This window comes from Lissotriton helveticus, chromosome 7 (assembly GCF_964261635.1).
Source record: "Lissotriton helveticus chromosome 7, aLisHel1.1, whole genome shotgun sequence".
Lineage (NCBI taxonomy): Eukaryota > Metazoa > Chordata > Amphibia > Caudata > Salamandridae > Lissotriton > Lissotriton helveticus.
In genome coordinates this window covers 1,932,683,169-1,932,702,700 of record NC_136068.1, presented here as the reverse complement: position 1 = coordinate 1,932,702,700, position 19,532 = coordinate 1,932,683,169, and the positions used below count along the sequence as shown (strand labels likewise).

At 46.4% G+C, this 19,532-nt stretch overlaps 1 protein-coding gene across 2 annotated transcripts in view; it reads left to right on the top strand.

Moving 5' to 3' along the window:
• Positions 1-19,532, top strand: part of LOC144770934 (uncharacterized) — a 91,888-nt gene that overhangs the window by 18,344 nt on the left and 54,012 nt on the right. For both annotated transcript variants that reach the window (XM_078655766.1, XM_078655767.1), the window contains exons 2-3: positions 11,246-12,132; positions 13,941-14,078. In XM_078655766.1, coding sequence (XP_078511892.1) covers positions 11,397-12,132; positions 13,941-14,078 — 874 coding nt within the window. In that variant the 5' untranslated portion in view covers positions 11,246-11,396. The remainder of the gene's footprint in view (positions 1-11,245; positions 12,133-13,940; positions 14,079-19,532) is intronic.

Genomic DNA, 19,532 nt, shown 5'->3' with positions numbered 1-19,532 from the left:
TTTTAATGGCTTCCTTCTCTGTATAGGACCAGCAGTTATATACGGCGGGGGCCCCTGGAGTTTTGTATAGTAGCGGCATTTGGCGGCTAATCCCTACACCTGGATACTTCGGTCTTGTGGTGTCATATCTTATGGCATATTTCTGCCAAATCTCGAGACTGGCTCGCATATAGTCGTAGTCCCAGTCTTCATCCCCTACACCATCCAGGATACATTCTACAGCTGTGGCCATATGCTGTGGTTCGAAAGACCCTTCCCTTGGCCAGGGGATCATCTGCGGGGCCAAGGACTCTGTCCATCCGGCCAGATCGTCTGTGAAGGGGATGACAGCGAAATCTGAATTCTCACCTATCTCCACTATTTGGTTGGGGGTAAGGTCCTTGTCCCGCAGGGCACAAGGCCTGCTAAAGAACATGCCATTGCCTGTTCTAGCTCGAGTGTTTCGCATGGAGGCAGTGCCAGTGACTTGGTATTTGATGGGAGCGTCATTGCCAGAGGCATCGTATGCGATGTCCTCTGGTCGTCCGTGTGTTCCTAATACTGCAAGTCTTTGTACCTCTGTTTTTCTCTTTTTCTTGGCCCCACCCGCAACTCCCGAGTTGTGGAAGTCCTGATGTTGGTAGAATGGGTTTGTTGATGTGTTTGCTCCACTTATGGCGCGTGGCTGGCTGGAGGAAATTGTTATGGCTGTGGTGGGTGGTGGGGCAAACGGGTCGGCTATAGGTGCGGGACGCCGTGGGGGTATGTCTGGGGGTGTGGGCTGGAGCTGAGCAGTTCCAGCCGTTGTATGTGAATTGTCGGGTGTAGCTGTCTGGAGACACGGGGAGGGGGACCCATGGTAGTTCACTTCCGGCCGCCCCTCATATTCTCTTATGTCCCGGGAGGGATCCACACTTGGCAAAGGTATGGATGGGAGAGGGGATGTCTGCAGTGAGCTGTTGCCTAGTTCCCCATCCCCTCCCATCCTTTGAAAGATGCCTGCGTGTTCGAAGTGTTGTCGCGATGTGTTCATTGTTGCCTGGGTATTTGGTGTGTGAAAGTTGGCAATCTTGAGGGTGTCGGACAACCTTTCACTTATCTGCTCTAATTTCATTGAGGCGCGTCGAACTACCGATGTTATATCGTCGTGTTCAAGGCTGTGTGGCCCTTCTCGGAGGAACATATCAGGTGGTGCATTTCCATTGGGACTGCACTCTAAACTTTTATTGAATTCTGTGGCTGCTCTCCAATTGTCATAATGGACTCGATATGGTGCTTGTGGGCCCTGTACTTCTCTTTCCTTATTCTGTTGTTGAACGGTGGCGAATGTGATCAGTGGCTCCCCTGTGCGTGGACCACAGAAGGGCATATGGTCTCGTGAGGTGGCCTCCTGCTCCGGGAATTGTGGAGCAGTCATGTTACGGAGGCCGTTCAGATCGGGGTAGTGAGGGAGTGTTTGGCGAGGCGAGTCGGATGAGTGGTGAGATGACGTGCGTGAGTTGTGTGATGAGGTGACGGACACATTGTTGGTTGCCTCCTCTCCTTCCTCGACAGGCAGGGCTGAGACAGAAGTGGGATTCAGTTGTAGTGAAAACTGCGCATTTATTTGCCCTGGTAACCCTGGCACTGTGGCGTGCAAAATTGGACTGCCACAGGAGACCGGTGTACCTGGTGGGGGAGTGACTAGGGCCGGAGCTGACGCTGTATCGAGTGTTGTTGGGCCACTGCTGGTGCCGGGTGGTGTCAATGACGCAGTACTATCGTCACCACCTGGTGAAGGGTGTTCGGGTGTGGAAAAAAGGTCACTTGGGAGTTGGTCATATCCGACAGTGGGTAAGGAGTTAGTTGTGCTTTGTACATCTGGTTCTTTGTCCTTTGCTGACCCTCGGGCAGGGTACATGCCACTGGCCTGATAAGGTGGGGGCGCAGAAGGTGCAGTGGGCAGGGTGGCAGGATGCTCTTGCGTGTTTTCTTTAAAAATACGCCAGAGAGCCAAGGTTTCTTTCCTTTTTTGTAATTTGGTTCCTGAATATTTGGTGTTCAGGAACGTGGTGGCGTGCTCGAGAGTATTTACGTTAAAAGAGCCTTCAGAGGGCCACGGATAATCCATGTTCTGTGTTAATTTGTGAAGCTCCCTACAGTGTTTGAGTATGCGTTTTTCTTGGGCACCGAAAGTTTTCAGGACATGTTGGAGTGGTGTTGCCATGACGAGATATTTGTGGGCCGGCAAGGCAGGGGTCTGATGCGGGGTATTGGCCACGCTTCTCTAGAGATCAGGCACGAGTTCTTCTGCTACTCCTGCTAGGGCGTGGTCATAAACCTCCTTTTGCAACTCTTTATTTAGTGTGGGGGTGCAACCAGGGAACTGGAGTTGGCTGCCAAAGCAGGCTTCGGCTATCTGAGACTGGCGTGGGTGTCTGGGGAAGAATCCGGACAGAACTGCTGGTCCTCCCACATTTGGAAGATGCACAACAAAATATATATGATAGCCGTGCGGTGTTTTATACACGGTGGGATTCTGTATTCTACTCATGAGGGTACTTAGTGCCTGATGTATGTATGAGAGACTACGCAATCCTGCCTGGTTGTTTTTGTCGCCTAGTTGTTGTGAGGGCTGGGGTGTGTGGGCTGTGATGTTTGTGCAGGGCTGCAGTCGTTTGTGCACAGGCTGCAGTCGTGCGGAGGCAGGTCTCTGATGAGTTCTTCTCCTACTTCAGTACAGGCGATGTGGTAGAGTATGAATCTTAACTGTATTTCGTCGGGGCCCCCTGTATTTTCCCTCTGGGGAGAAATCAGGGAATTCCAGATTGTGACGGGCAAAGGCGTCGCGAACTGTGCTTTGCAGTGGGTTCCGTGGCCAGGAGGACTCGACTACAGTGGGAAGTTCTAGGCCTGGGGATAGTAGGCGGATCCTGATATAGATCCACTCCGGAGTTCTATGCACTGACGTGCCCAATATTCGTTTCTCGTAAACTGCCTGAAGAGCCTGCATGGGGTTTTTGTTTCTTGTTATTTGATAGGCAGGTGATGCAGAGGTGTGGTGAGTGCTGTTGTGACCCTTTACTATGGGGGCGGTGGTGCGTGGAACTGTTTGTGTGGGAGAGCCTTTACTACAGGCTCGGCGGGGCGTGAAAATGCTGGTGCGAGAGATAGAGTGACGTGACGAGGGTAGGCGTAATCGATATTGAGTGCCCGAAATATTGCGAGAAGAACAGAGCTACTGAGGGGTGTGACGTGGATGAAACAAGAGGGGTGGCCGTCAGAAATGCCTACAACGTTATTGTTTATCAGGAATATGGTGATATGATCAGTGGGATGATCGCACATTCCCTTATGTGTAAGTTGGTGCAGTGTGATCATCCCCTTATGTGAACGTAGGAGCAGTGTGATGGACTCTGTATGTGTGGCAGAACGCTGGGGCCAGTATTTTATAATGGTTCAGATAGGAGTGCTCTCAAAAGGGGTAATGTATCTTCGTTGGGGCCGGATGGTTGAGGAGAGTTTGGTCCTCTTCCTTCTGGCGGTGGGATGTGTACTATTTCAAATGTGGTATATGACAATATTGATTCTAGTGAGAAATCGTCGTTAATGGTGAGAATTGACTCTCGTGACGACTCGTCGTCAGTGATGAGAATGGGTGGGTACTGTGGGCATTCAGGGGGAAGTGAGTGGGACACAGATAGGGTGGACGCGTCAGAACTAGAGGTGTCCTCTGTATATAAGTGCTGAGGGGCAGCGGTATCTGGGGATGGTGGGGTAAGAGATATGTCTGGAATGTTATCAAGAGTTTGTGTGGAGATGTTAAGTTGGGTGCCTGGTTTAAGGTTAGCTCCTAAAAGTGTCCAGGCGTCTGTGAGTGTTGTGCGGTGTGCTTCTGTAAGGGATGTGAATTCGTGGGTTGAGGAATTGTGAAGTAGGTCAGGTCTGCCGTGAAGGAACTGAATGGTACAGTGGTGGATGTGTGGGGGGCTATTGGTCATTACGGAAATATGTTGGTGTAAGGCATAACACGTATAGGCAAGGGATGTAGGGAGGCAGGGGAGGATAACAGGAATCTTCCCTCCTCTTGGCAATCAATTGTGAAGCAAATGATTGGCACAACTCGAGCGTTGTATGTGTGGAGAAAGGAAGGGCAATGCGGGAAAGGCAATGCGACCAATGCGGCGTGCGAGGAATCGGGTATTGATAAGGCGTGTGGTACACTATACGTAGGTGAGGGACAAGGCAGAGGTATGAGTACGGGAACAGTGGGTCACAGGGAAGGGAATTGGTGTCGTAGTCACAAAGCGCAGCTGCTACTTACACAAAGCACATGAATGCACGACCACATGTGGCATAAAGCAGGGCAAATGAGCAAAACATGAAATGGAGAAGGTCAATAATCAACATAGTACATAATGAACACCATGATGACAGAACAATAAATACTGATAACATACATAGGATGCATCCTGAAGGAAACCAATATAGAAGACCAGATGAACCATCAAGATATAAAAGAACGATCTAGATATTAAATCTCACTACTTGAAGATCAGAGCAATGACCAATATGAAATAAAAGAACGATGTTGAAAATAAATTACCAAGGCAGGAAATGTCACTATTTGACAGTGTGATCAATAACGTGAAGATATCCCCGGGATGAGTATGACATTTGAGTACTGGAAGAACAGGGAACAGAGAAGTCAGAAGTACCAATGATGTTAAAGGAAGAAGTGTAGTATTTCGTGGGCAGGAGCATGAGGGCGAGAGAGACAGTGTAAAATAATAGCAGCAGCAATGATAAATGTGAGGAGGAGGGAGGGAAAGAACAGGGTGCCGTGACTGAGAGAGGTAGGTATGGATAGAGAAAGAGAGGAGAGTTGAAGTGGCAGTGAGAAAAAGAATGAACGAGGAGCACGGAAGAGGAGAAAGGAGGAGCGAGGGACCCTGTGCAGTGTTAAATGTTAAGCAAGGGCGGGAGGGGCTCGGGGGAGCTGTGAGGCAGAGTGGCGCTGCTGCGCCAGGGGAGGAAGTGAGCCGGCGAGCTGCTGTATGAACCACAGAGGGCACAGAGCAGTTCCTCTTGTCGCTGGTGTGAAGTGCAGGAAGTCCGTGGGCGTTGGCTGGGGCGTTGGCTGGGTGGCTGTATGAGCAGCGGGGAAATGTACAGTAATACAGCGAGACCGTGTAAAAATATGGCTGGAGGACAGTAAAGCGAAGGCAGAGTCCTCATTGAGGAGGGGTGGGTGGTGTTAGTAGCAATTTAGCAACGGGCTGAAGGGACGTAGGCAGTGGGAAAGGTAGGTGCATAGGCAGTGGGAAAGGTAGGTGGGTAGGCAGTGGGAAAGGTAGGTGGCAAGGATGCCAGAGTGTGAAAGTCAGAGTCAAACGACCCCCAGTGGAGAACCTAGAGTCTCCGACCCTGGATACTCCCAGGGGACACCCAGCTCCCAAGACTCGACTTGGAAGAGGGATCAGGAACCTGCCCACAGAAAAGGGGCAGGGTGGGTCTCAAACCCGAGTCAGGACCTGTAATGTCCGGACCACACCCAGCTCGCAGACTGAAACTGCCGAGAGGGATCGTAAAGCTGGGGGTAGTTGACAGCAAAGAAGTAGCCACAGAGGCGCTCTCCTCGGCCTGGAACCGACAGAGACAAGAAGTAACCACAGAGGCGCTCTCCTCGGCCTGGAACCGACAGAGAGAGAATTGTCTGACACCGACAAACCACAACCCACACCAGCACCTGTTAAGAACAGATAAACCACAACCCACACCAGCACCTGTTAAGAACAGATATGTGCACAACATGAGGCGCAGAACCATTGACATGAAAATCGTAATGACAAGTAGGAAAATGTGACCACTGAGGGACACAGAGGGTTCTTGGATCGTGACCATGTGCAATTCTGAGGGGGGGGGGGGGGGGTCAGGAGTCTAGCCCAGAACCAAGCACAGGGGGCCCGCACACAGCCAAGTAGCCATCACCGGGACTCAAGGGGGAAAAAATAAAACGTTCCTTGACTCACCAATGGTAGGCAAGAGGCTGCGGCGGGGACACCCAAATGCGGCTCCTGGAAGACCACCGAATTCCTCCTCAGAATGGATCAGGCAGGTACGATGAAACAGTTGGGCGCCACGTGTGAAGGGGAAAGTTTTGACCCCTTCGGTCAGTGGTCACCACTTTTGGGTGTGACTAAAATTCTCACATCACCAGCACAGCACTTCACTGAGTAAGAGAAAGAATACACATGTAAGATACCAAACGTTCAAGATGGAGTGGCACTTTATTTTTCAATTAACACGCAGAGAGCTAAATGCATATCAATTCAAGCTACAATGTATTTTTCTAAATATGATCCAGACTTCACTCTGTCTGGTAACAATGCAGGATGACTAATGCTCAAAATATCTCAGAGTAATACTGGAATGGAATACGTTAGAAGGAGCACTAACACAGATGATCAATGATTCTACACTACTGAGTACAAGAGTATGGAACCCAACTGTCTATTGGCCCACCGTGTAGAACAGGTCCATTGCTATAGATTGCACATTTCTATCAGAGCCCTGGATTATGAGGGCAGGGCCAAGAAGGCGTAAGTAGAATTAGCTAAAATAGAACATTCTGCTAGTAATTCAGTGCCTGGTAATAGCTGAGAGTGAGACCAGTCACCTATTTTAAAGGAGCCTACCATACAGGACTAAATTCATGAAGAGAGATAGTTTGAAGGGTTAGAGATCTAAAGAGTGAGAGATGGGCTATCTGCCCTGGGAGATCCACAACCTGAGTGAGGCGCCGATGTCCCAAGTCAGACAGTCTTCGGCTAGCCGAGAGAACCTTCCACGCTCATGCAGCTGGGCATCCGCAGGAAAGCTCTGATCTCAGATTTGACAGTTGGGCTTGATATACCCAAAATTGAGGAACTAGGGTTCTATGATGACGCTGGCCCCTGGCCTTTTGGTGCAGGTGGCTTAACCACAAGTGTTTTGGACACCGGAAGGAAATGCTTTCAGTACATTATGTTCGGTACATTTTTAGGACAGAACGTCTTGTACCTTTGAGAGAGAGAACATTTCCGGAACATCTTGTACTTTTGAGAAGAGAACACTTCCGGAACATCTTGTACTTTTGAGAAGAGAACACGTCCGGAACATCTTGTACTTTTCTAAGCTCAATGGTTACATGTTGTACATTACTAAAAAAGGACATTTTTCTGTCACGCACATTTCTACATATCTGAAGGTGTGAATCCTCATGATAGATGCTGTTTATTGCTAGAAATTGCTGCTTATACTTGTGCAAGCTATGTTTCAAAATATAACGTTAGCAGGGGTTTCAGGAAGCTGTACCACGTGTACCAGGGCAAGTGTGTGTGTGTGTGTGTGTGTGTTGGTCTGGGAGCTGACAGTGAAGCTAAACACTCTTTTGAAGGCCTATTTTCACCTTGTTTACTTTGGTGCTCAGAAACATGTATTTGTAAGCCTGCATGCATAGTGGGCCCTGGGGCCTCTGTTTACCACTGGAGACGGCTGGTTATTTTAGCATGTTTTCAGACTTTTTATCACGTAGGGCCTACATCAGACCTTCATGTTACCAAGGCTGTCAGAACTCTCCTTTCTGGTGATGTTAGATGGTAGAACGGGACCCTCCATCAATCGCTACAATACAGTATCTCTCGCTGTCTCTTTCACCCTTTCTCTGTCTCTTTCCTGCAGTTACTACCGCTCTCCTGTACTGGTCATTAGAAACTGATCATATGATTTGCCTTTTCTACAAACCCTTGTTTCCCTCCCACCCTCCCTTGGTGTTGTGACTGCATTCCCCCCTCCGACTCCACTTAATGGAACTCTCCTGACCTGGTTTTTTGGGTCTTCACCTGAGAAAATCTACTATTTGTATATCTTTGTATATAGAGATAACTCTAATCACTAGTATATGCGTAGACCTTTGTACTCTCTGCCATTCCTAAGTGACTCTTAGAGCATATCCATTCGTATCCCTTCCGATGTATATAGAGATAACTCTAATCACTAGTATATGCGTAGACCTTTGTACTCTCTACCATTCCTATGTGACTCTTAGAGTATATCCATTCGTATCCCTTACCTATGTATATAGAGATAACTCTAATCACTAGTATATGCAGTAGACCTTTGTACTCTCTACCATTCCTATGCGACTCTTAGAGTATATCCATTCGATTTGATTTGATTTGATTGATTTGATTTGTAGTTTTGTAAAGCGCTCGTGTGCCCTTGGGCGTCTTGGCGCTGCAGAAAGAGATGGTGTCCTAGTGTCACGGGAGCTGGGTTTTAGCAAGGATTGAAGAGCCATGTCTTTACTGATTTTCTAAATGATATCAGGGAGGTACAGTTCTTGATCGCAAGGGGAAGGCGATTCCAATCTTTTGCTGCATGCAGTATAAAACTTCTGCCCCCCCATCTTGCCTTTTTGAACCTAGAAACTTGTAGAAGTTTTGCCTGGCTGGATCGTAGTTCTCTTGTTGGGGTGTATAATTTTAGGTGGGTTCTGAGGAACAGAGGTCCCGTACCTTGGAGGGCCTTGTATGTTAAACATAATGATTTGAATCTTATTCGTTTTGCCAGTGGGAGCCAATGTAAGGTATCCAGATGGTGTGATATGTGTTCTGTTCTGGGGACATCTAGGATTAGTCGCGCTGCCGAGTTCTGCAGGCGTTGCAGTTTGTTTAAATGTTGTGCCTGCATCCCCGCGTATAGTGCGTTCCCGTAGTCGAGTCTTGACAAGGCTAGGGTGGTCTATACTGTTTTACGGGAATCTAGAGGAATATATGGCACTAGTTTCCTAATCATTTTTAGTATGAACCACATAGTGGATGCTAATTTGCTGGTTTGGGCATCAAAGGTGAGCCTGTTGTCTAGCATGATGCCTAAGATTTTGACTTTAGTTACGGGTGACTGACAGTTGCCCAGATCCGCCGGCCACCAGTCTGGTGACCATATTCCTGCATTTGTTCCTAATATCATGACCTCGCTCTGGTCCCCATTCAGTTTTAGGCAGTTCTGCTCCATCCACTGGCTGACCTGCGTCATGCAGTTTTTAAATTTGTCTGCGGTATTTGAGCTATCATTTTTGATTGACACCACAATTTGCGTGTCATCCGCGTACGATACTGGCAAGAATCCTGAAGCCCTGATGATTCCGGCTAATGGTGCTACATATAGGTTAAAAAGCGTAGGGCTTAATGATGACCCGTGCGGAACCCCACAGGGTGAGTTGAAGGGTTTAGATTTTATCCCTCCTATTTCCACTGTGAAGGTTCTCTTGTCTAGGAAAGATGCCAGTATTTTTCGTGTATCCTTATGTACTCCTGCTGTTGCTAGTCGGTTCAGGAGCGTGTTGTGATTTACCGTGTCGAAGGCCACCGAGAGGTCTAATAAAATCAAGGCGGCCTTCCCCCCGGCGTCCAACACGCTCCTGAGTTCTTCCACCACCATCAGCAGCTCAGTCTCAGTACCGTGTCCCTCGCGGAAACCGTACTGGGATGGGTCGAGGATGTCTGCCTCGGCAATAAACTGGGCAAGTTGTTTATTCCAAATCTTCTCAACCACCTTGTCGCCGAAGGGAATCCTGGCTATTGGCCTGTAGTTTCCCGGTTCTTCTGGGTCTAGGTTAGATTTTTTTAACAGGGGTAGAACTGATGTTAGTTTCCAGGGGTCGGGATAGGTACCTTGGTTCACTATGTGGCCCATGAGTTCTTCCAGTTTCTCGCTAAGCAGTTCTGGGAAGAGGTGGAACATTTTTGGTGGGCAGGGGTCTGACAATGCTCCGGAGTTCGTAGTCATGATTACTTGGAGGACCTGTTCTCTCTCCGGGATGCAGAAGTTAAATGAAGGTTTGGGTGTGTTTCTAGGGACCGAGTTTTCAGTTTGGGTTGTTATATCTAGGGCGGGGGTCTGTGGATTGGTTGCATTAAAGCATTCGTATCCCTTCCCTATGTATATAGAGATAACTCTAATCGCACGTAATCCTGAGTCCTTATGTATCGCAACTGGTTTTTATGTAAAGCGCTCTGACACCTTCGGGTAATGTTCGCTCTATATAAAATCGCATTAAATAATACATAAATAAAATAATTGAGGAGAAATAAGAAACAAGCCTGCGTTTTTACACAAACGCACAGATGGGTGGAAGCCGAGCTTGCAACTACCAAGCCTGACAACTCTAATGCAGAATCTACAGCTGAAGCACTGAATACACTGCATAATACAGCAGGGAAGTGACTGAATAGTCAAATCAATGTAATCCACAAAGTGACAGCAAATGTAATGAAGCCTAGCTAAAAACACATGGGACACCGTCGGGAGACCAGGAGTTACAATCACCTCGCACGCAACCCCACACTTGAAACTGGTGCGTCTGGTAGTTGTCCCAGTTCAGTGACCTAGTATGGACAGATTCCGGTTGAGGAACTGCTCTTATGACATTTTAATTGTTCAGATTCAGACCCCTCACTTGACCCCCCCCTTTTTATTTCATTTCATATCTATGGAGCAACAGATAAGACCCCGATCCCTTACTACAAATCTGTGCTGCTACCCTAAGGCGTGCCCTGGAAGTTCATGCCCACAGCCTCACGCGCATATAAACGTTCCAGAACATAGGCAGCAATGACACACGTAGGGAGGGGAATCAGGTGTTGCTTCATCACGTCACATTGACAAACTGCTGTATTATCCGCCTTCCCAGTTAGTAGATAAACATATAGATGTTAGGATATACACGCCACCAGGACGTCGGCACAGACCTGAGTTAAATATGGGACCTTAGTGAATTCCAAGAGTGTAACATTTTCAAAAATTTACGGTGTCCAAAATAAGGAGGCAACTGTTCATCAAGAACAGTCGTTAAACAGTCCAGCATGCTGCATTGTATGTTCAGGCAAAGAAAATGTAACAATGTGGAATGACAAATGTGTACATCTGATTTGTTTGTGAAAGATAATAATAAAACAGATTTAAACAAAAACAATGGTAGTGTGGGATAAATAATGTTTCCAACATTCTACACGTGATCAAATGTTGAAGAATAAAGTTCAACCTCTGGGTCCGAACATTACAGGGGTAGGGCCAGATTAATCCCAGTAGCACAGATTTCGTATATATAAGCTGTATTATCTGATACCTTGTTTTTCTCTCTCACATATTGTCTCATGTTGATCTACTCTTTACCCCTTCCTGTTACTTCCTCTTCTTCATTTATTGATAAGTCTTTGTAACATTGAAAATAACTTTTTTCTAGATTAAGAAATGGAAGATGCAAGTTCCACGTGTTGGCAAGAATAGATGAACAAAGAGCAGAGCGGACAGTTAACAGATCACCGGTCAACAGACGCTAGCTCTGGATGGATGGCCTGAGGACTCAGGATGGTGTCATGTCGCCTAAGGATTGAATGGAGACCACAGAACAGATGAAGAGAGACAAAGGAGGTGATTTGTCGCCTAGGAATTGTGAGGACTCCATGGACTGGGCAAAGACTGAGATCGAGAAGGATGCTTCTAGCATAGATAACCACCTCTCCACAGCCTTGGACAAAAGATCTATCTGCACTTCACTCTTCACCAATGGTACCCAGAACTCAATAGACTTGTTGAGGATTGAGGTAGAGACAGGACCTTCTACCTCGGATGATCAACACTCTACAGACTCGGTGAAAAAGGAGACCGAGCATTCTACGGTAGACCTGATTAGGACTGAGGGTGAAAGAGAGTCTTCTCCCAGGGATAACCAAGACCCCTTTAAATGGGTGAATATTAAGGTTGAGGCAGATCTTTTTGCCGGTGATAACCAGAACTCTGCAAAGTTGGTGAAGATGGAAGATGCGAGTGAGCTATCTTCCGAGAGCAATCGGAGTTTCACCGAACTTGTAAAGTTGGAATCTGGAGGGGAATCCTGTTCAGAGGAATGCCAGGACTCGAGCTGCCACAGCACATTTGCAGATGAGGAGGATTCCTTCGCCAGGGATTGTTTGGGAGACATGGACCAAGTGAAGACTGAAGGAGGCCAGGAACTGTCTCATAAAAGATCTCCTGGCTTAAAAAAGTGGGCGATATTAAAAACTGCAAAGGTACCATCTCCCAGCGACCCTCAGGACTGTGAAGGAGGGAGTGATGAACATTCTGCTGCAGGTAAGGACTAAAATATGTAAACCACATTATACCGTTCAGTTATATATCATGATTTAACCATGAGACGATGTGCAGAAATAACAAATAAAACCAGGGAATATTAGCAACAAAACGCTACATATACACAAGTAGGCTTTGACAGATCCCCAAAAATGGACATTCAGGTGTTTTTGAGTTTCCCTGGGGAAATATGGGTGCAAATCCTTACAGCCACTTTCTGCTCCAAGATGACACCACATTTTGTCAGGATTTGGTTGGTACAGACAAGTTCAGGCATTTTTTACATTTTGTAAAAAGTCCTGTCAAGGGCGGCCTATCTCTCGAGCATACCAGTGTTTTATTTATTTCTGCAGCTATGTAGGGGAAGGCTGATCTTAGATGGGCTGTATTGTTTTTAAACACAGCCCTTCACTGCTTTGTGGCTTTTTATATAAAGAGTATCTCATCTGAGCTATTTGGTGCACTATGGCCAAAGTGCAAAGACTGCTGTCTGCAAAGTAGAACCAGGTGGTAGTTATTATATTATCATTTCAGCACCGGAGAGCTTGTAAAAACACAACGGTCTACAATAGATTGCAGTGTTATTTACAGTATTGCAACATAGGGGGTATAAGGTGGGTAAAACAAATTCGATTTTTTAAAATTTTTATTTCATACCTGTAGCTCTGTAGTTATATTAAAGGCCTCCCCTCTGCTGTGTAACATGGACAGCAGTCTGTTCACTCTGAACATAGTACCAGAGGGATTTAAAGTGTTTCTTTCTGCATCTTGTATCAGGCAGTTGTCACTTTGGTACGTCTACAGAGCTGTAGCTGGTGTAGGGCGAATCAGCGCTGCTCTGGGGGGCCTGTCCGCTCTGGATGCTTTTCTGATTTTGCTGTCTGCAGGAAGTGATGATGGTTGATATCGATGCTAACGGTGCAGGAATGAACTGCAGCCCTGCTCTTTCAATGAGAGCATGCATTGCGTTCGGAATGCTTGCTCCCATTGAAAGGTATAGGCACGCGACCGAACAGGGTTTGGTCGTATCCTACTTGCAGGTCTGTAACCGACAACAGGAGGTCGTTCGGTTACAGTTACTATAACATTTATCTTCTGTAGAGGGGCCATCCAGTGTTGAAGAAAATAGGTTCTCTTTACCTAGACCTACATTGCTACCAGTCGCCAGCAATAGCCTTTCTAGAACCTTCCTTTGATTAATGATGTCTGCTTGGGTTTTAAGACCCAGTTTAACATCTTTTATTAGATCTTTGTGCTTCGCTCTGATCTCCGGAGTAGTGTGTTCACTGCTAGCGACACTTCCTCACATCACCTGCCAACCTTAGCATGGTTGTCACAATCTGTGGTGTGGATGATACTTGGTATATGATGTTGTGTGTCTCCCTCGTGTTCAGTGACCTTTCACAAAGGCATCTGGCTGGCAAGGCAGCCGCTTATGAAACTGTTTAGTCCCATTAGAATTACTATTGTGTATAGATCCTTTTTTGTTATAATTATATGCCCATCTTTTAACTTGAGTATAACAGATTAGCCTGTTTGGTGATTTTATGTCTTGTCCGTAGCGTAGGGCCTGACTGCCATCTTTGCCAAACCTAATAGATTGACTCAGTTGCCTCTGCAAGTCAGCCCTATTATGGCTATATATGATTGTTTTCGTATAAAGGCTTCCTAATATTTTGAATCCAGTGAAATGAAAGTTAGATGTTAAATAAATAGATCATTTAAAACAAACCTTTCTTGTGAGGTTGTGTTAGTGCGCACATTTTTAAATACTGGAAAAAACAGTGAATCTTATTTTTCCACGTCAGTGATGATTCGACTTTCTACCAAGGAGAAGGATGCACCTGGAGCTGCCGTCGAACCCGTCAGTCTCAGACACCCCAGTACTGTGTTCTCCGGTGAGATCCATTGCAACGGTGTGGCGAGGATAATCCTGCTGAAGCCCGGTATGTGAGGTTCTATCCTGCAGCTGACTGACCTGTAGCTGAAGCCAGTTGTGTCATTTCCCAACCACAAGTGGGGTTCCTCGTAGTAAATGTATGGTTCAGCTGCATACCAAATAGTTACTAAAGTATGCACAAGAAGTGAAATATTTTTAACATAGATAATGTTCACATCTAGATAGATGTTTTAATGCTTAAAAGGCAACAACACTTGTAAGAGATGCCATCTTTTCTCTTTTTTCCATATGAACCCATTAGTCATAACAAATTACTATGAAACACAGTTTCTTAAATTTGCTCAAATGAACATTTCTTAACTTGTGTGCTTTCCTTTGAACATTATGATGCCTTAGACATTTTTCACTGGGTAGTAACAGCCAAAAGGTGAGACGACAAATACATAACAAAGGGGGGTCACAGTTTAAGCAAGGCATAAAGGGCAGCTCTGAAGATACCCAGTTTAAACACCAATATTATCAAAAACTCAGACAAAGGGGAGAATGTGGTTGTAATGTCCGAGGAGATGCATTTTAGAAAGTACTTGGAAAACTCAATATTGACAAATGTTACCTGAAAGTAACAAGAACAAACTATGTCGCTTTGATTAAATAATATTGAGATAAACTCAACAATTGCAAAGATAGTGGTTTTCTAATGATTAAAGAGTACATATTTCTGTGAAATGGTTTTCCTAAACTCCCAGTATTCTATGTAATTTCTAAAATACACAAAAAACTGACAGAAAAAAAAACACCAGGGAGGCCAACAGTACTAGTCAAAGAAAGTTTGCACGAGAGCATATCACTCTATGTAGACCCTTCCTGCAGGCCTTTTGTAAGTACCCTACCTTTGTATGTAAAGAACATTAAAGACTTTCTTATAAAAAGAGATTCATTAGGAGAAGGAATTCAGGCTCATTACATTAGACATAGCCACACACTACATTAATATATCATATGAGGCATGGGCATGTAAATATTTGTTGAGTGCATGTCCCATATACTGTTGGTTGCATACATTCATGTTGATTGACGTGATAGAATTTTGTTTGAACAACAGCATCTTTTTGTTTGGTGGTACTCTATATCAGTGGATGAGGGGGACTCTGATAGGCACCTGCTTCACCCCCAATTATGCCAATTTAAGGATGTGCTGGTGAGAGGAGGTGGTCCGTGCAGAACCCCTAAAGCATTTTATGTTTAGATTTCTTTTATTGACTTAAAGAACCACTTACAAGCCTAGCACAGGCAATGATCATGATAACGAGGCCCAACCGGAGGGCTGTCTCGATGGTAGATAAACCATAACAGAATACCAAACCGTAATCCCACCCTCCCTCCCCCTTCCTTTCCAACCTTCAAGCTACACAGAGCAAAATAGTGAGTGACCAAAGAATACACTGCAAGATTTCCCAATGGTGGGGTACTAATGGTGTGCAGGATTGTTCGGGCCTACGCGTGTGGGGGGATCTGCGAGTCATAAGAGCTTCAGATACTTAGGGCAGGTGAGCTCTGTACTCATCAGGGAAAGGAATGGCTTCCACAAGTCATGGCAGGCGGCACCTGGGCGCGTGAGAGAGAGTGAAATGTTTTCCATCCCAATGATTCCCCAAAGCCTGTGTAGCCACCCCAGGTAGGTTGGTGCCCTCGGAGTACCCCAGCAAGAGAGGATATTTTGTAGGGCCACCCCTAAAGCCAGAGCCATCTGCAGACCCCTTTGGGACCTAAGTGGGAAGGTGAGCAGGTTTGGAAGGCCCAGAAGAACATACGCTGGGAAGCGAGGGATCTCAGTGTCGAAGTGGGAGTCAATGTCATCTAGGATTTGTGCCCAGTATCCCGACAGCAAGGGACAATCCCATAGGAGATGAGTGAGAGTGCCCAGAGAGCTGCATGCCGTCCAACAGTGAGGACTGCGAGAAGAGTTCCCTTTGTGTAGCCAGGGAGGGGTCGAATACCAATAGGTGACTATTTTCCTGACCGTTTCAATAACTGCCACATTTCGGGCAGTATCTTGAGCATTGTAGTAGATATCAGACCATTCTTTCTGTGTCAACACGCGACCCAGTTCCCCTTCCCAGCGCAGCTGGCTAGGCGTCTTCCCGTCGTTAGGAGCATCCCTGACGAATTTATACAAGTCCGTTGTCAGGTGGGCATCAGTGTGTCTCATGAGGAGCCACTTCTCAAAGGAGGTGAGGTGTCGAGCTGCTCCTTCCCGCACCTCAGAGTGCATCACCCAATGACGTATCTGTAAAAAACGGAACCGCTCCGTTTCAGGAATGGCCTGGTCCCGCTGAAAGTCAAAGAAAGCCCGGGGGCCTGTTATGTCGAAAAAGTGCCCTATAGAGCATTGGCCTTCCAAGGTCCAATGTGAGAATACCACTGAGTCTAGCCCCGGGGTGAAGTCTGAGGTGTGCACTATGGGTGTTAGTGGTAATGGGAAAGTTGTAAGTCCCCGGGAGATAGCCACTCTGTCCGGTGTTAGCAGGGTTGGTTGGGTCACCTTGGAGAGGTACAGATTCCTGGGCCTGGCAGAACCCCAAAGGGGCTGCCCGGCCAGAGACCTTTCCATAAAAAAACAGTTCTTCTCCGATTCTGGGCAAGACCATTTGACCAAAGCTCTCAGCTACACCGCCAACCAGTAGGCCCGGAGGTTGGGGACACCCAAGCCCAGTGGCTGCTGGTAAAATTTGAAAGTGGTAGGGCGAAAGAGCAATGAATGAAGTATAGTGTGTGTGAGAGAAGCAAGCAAGCCTGACATTTTGAGAAAGGGGTTCGCGGGGGACAGGGGGAGTGTGTTCCCGAATAGATTTTGTATTTTGGAGCAATTTTTAGCACGTTTTTATATTTAGACTAACACTTTCCGCTATATTAATCTGGGCAAGTACAGAGTTTGCATGACTTCAAATATGGTTCATGTTTAAAACTGTAACCTTTAAAGAGTACTTCTCAGTGCTGTGCTATAATGTGACATATTAATGTCAAAGCTTCCATACATTGAAGAAATACACTTTTTTGAAGTTTGAAGAAACATCATAATTTGTTACTTCTTTATGATTTACACAGCAAAGACTTTAAGGACTGGGCTTGTGCATGTACTCTAACAGCCAAGCTAAACGATTGGCTTGGCACTCCCTGTTAATTTGTTGGGTCGCCCACCTCTGCTTTCAAACGAGTCACTTCCTCTGTATATAGTGGGTCACGATTGAGAGTTCTGGAGTACAGACTGCAGGCAGTGCATATTTTCTGAAGTGCCTGTCAATATGTAAAAATCTGTTAAGCTTACATTATCAAACATGTCTTTATATCTTCATCCGTTCCTAGGGATGTGAATATTATAAGATGAAGTCTTCAATTCCCAAGCTTTTTACACAGATTTTTATTCCCACCACAAGGTAAAGCGGATGGAATTTAGTTGTACAGAAATGCATCCCACTGCACTGGCGGTATAGCGAGAACTGTGTATGTTGCTTTTTTTCAGCAACTGAAGTGCTAAGGGGGAGTATGTTTATTTGTAGCACGGGACACGTTAGGAGGCAGCATTCTATATTGTGCCATACTACGAAGCAACCTAGACCGTTGTTTCTGAAAAGTGTCATGAATCTAGCCTGTACCGTTTTGTTATTAGAAAGCAAGTTGCCTAATCTAATGTGATTAGGGAATTTCCTTTATACACACAGAACGCAAAAGTCCTGGATATGTGAATTTCAGAAGCATTGTTTATTTTTTGTTTTTCAGCCTGGCACAGTTTAAAATGGTTATGCTGCCAAAGGCCCCAGTGCCTAATTTATTTCTGACTGCAGCTGCTGCTAAAGAGAAAGACAGGGAAAGGAAATAGCTGGTAAGGAAAAGCGAGAACAGATTGACAGGAGAAGGACAGTGCATGAAAGCAAGAAAGAAACGCAAAGACAAGCGCTAGAGGACGGGAGGGAAAAAGTAAATAGGCGATGAGAAGAGTGGAGAGACAAAACGGAGTTACTGCACACCATCATCCTGACCTGTGGCGTTTCTGTTTCTGACAAGGTGGCAGGAAGCTCTTTAAATCCTCTCACAGGCTGCCTGGAATGCTCAAAACAGAATACACAAGGCGCATAAGCATGCGCAGTGTATTCTGTTTGGAGCATGCAGCATGTGACCCTGCCTCACAGGCTGCAACCCCTCCCCTAATGAATCAATCACAAGCAGGCCCGGGAGTACTGGTCTGATACTGTCCACGCTGCTTTAAAATATGGCGCCGCCAACACGTAATTACTGGGAGGTCCCTGAGGACCCCAAGTATTGCAGATCTGATATGCTGACAGTGTTTCTGCCCATAGGCTGCTTAAATCGCTATGTTGTACTGGACACCAAATAACTGGCACATGCACACGAGTGCATAGGTGTGCATGTGCCTATGGTCTGCCTCGCGTCCGTTTGGAGAACAGACTAGGCAGGCTAAGGCACTTGGTGCATTTATTATATTGTAAATAGGATGGTAATTGCAATATGCAATTACTATCCATTTCACCTGTAATTTGAAGGGCGGAGCCCCTCCACCCAGCCCCAGAAACCATCACTGCCCAAGCCACCGTCTACTGGGTCTCTATAGCTCAGGTGTCTACGCATCCAAGATCGCGCCAGGTGAAGTGCCTTATATATCCTTGAAGGGAGAGGATGACTCCCGACGGGGAGCCAGCAGAATCGTTTGAAACAGGTAGACTAACTTGGGAAGTATGGATCTCTTTATAGCTGCGATGCGATCAAGCTATGAGAGTGTATAGGGCCGCCACTTCCGAAGACAATCCCGAACATGACGTAGTATCTTCGTATAGTTTATGCTATTAGTCGTCAGGATGTCGGCGGAGAGCTGCAAGCCTAGGTATGGAATTGTACCCGATGCCCACTTAATTCTATAGGACCACTGCAACAAGGCCAGGGAGTCAGGGCGCAAAGATAGATTAAGGGCCTGAGACTTGTGCACATTAATCTTGAAGCCCGACACTGAGGCGAACTGGTCGAGCTCCGCCAGCTGAGCAGGAAGAGATTCCCCAGGCTTTTCCAGCGTGGCCAGTCGCTGAGCCAGAATCCCAGTAAAAATCTTTAAATCAACTTTAAGGAGGGAAATCGGGCGGTAGGAAGCACAAAGCTGTGCTTCCTTGCCGGGTTTAGGAATCACAGAAACAAGCGCTTCCAGCATCGAGGATGGGAGAGGGATGGAAGCCCCGATGGAGTTGTATTCCCTCACAAGCAACGGCGCCAGAAGCCAACAATGAATGAATGAATGATGTGAGTCTTATCATGCGCAAACTTTGCCCATGGGCGTCAAAGCGCCTAAAACAAATAATGCAGCTCGCAGATCAACCCAGCAGTCCATCATTGATAGGCTTTGATGAAGTACCACGTCTTCAGGGCTTTTTTAAACAAATCAATTGAGGGAAGAGATTTAACCTCAATTGTAAGGGAGTTCCAGAGCTTAGGGGCC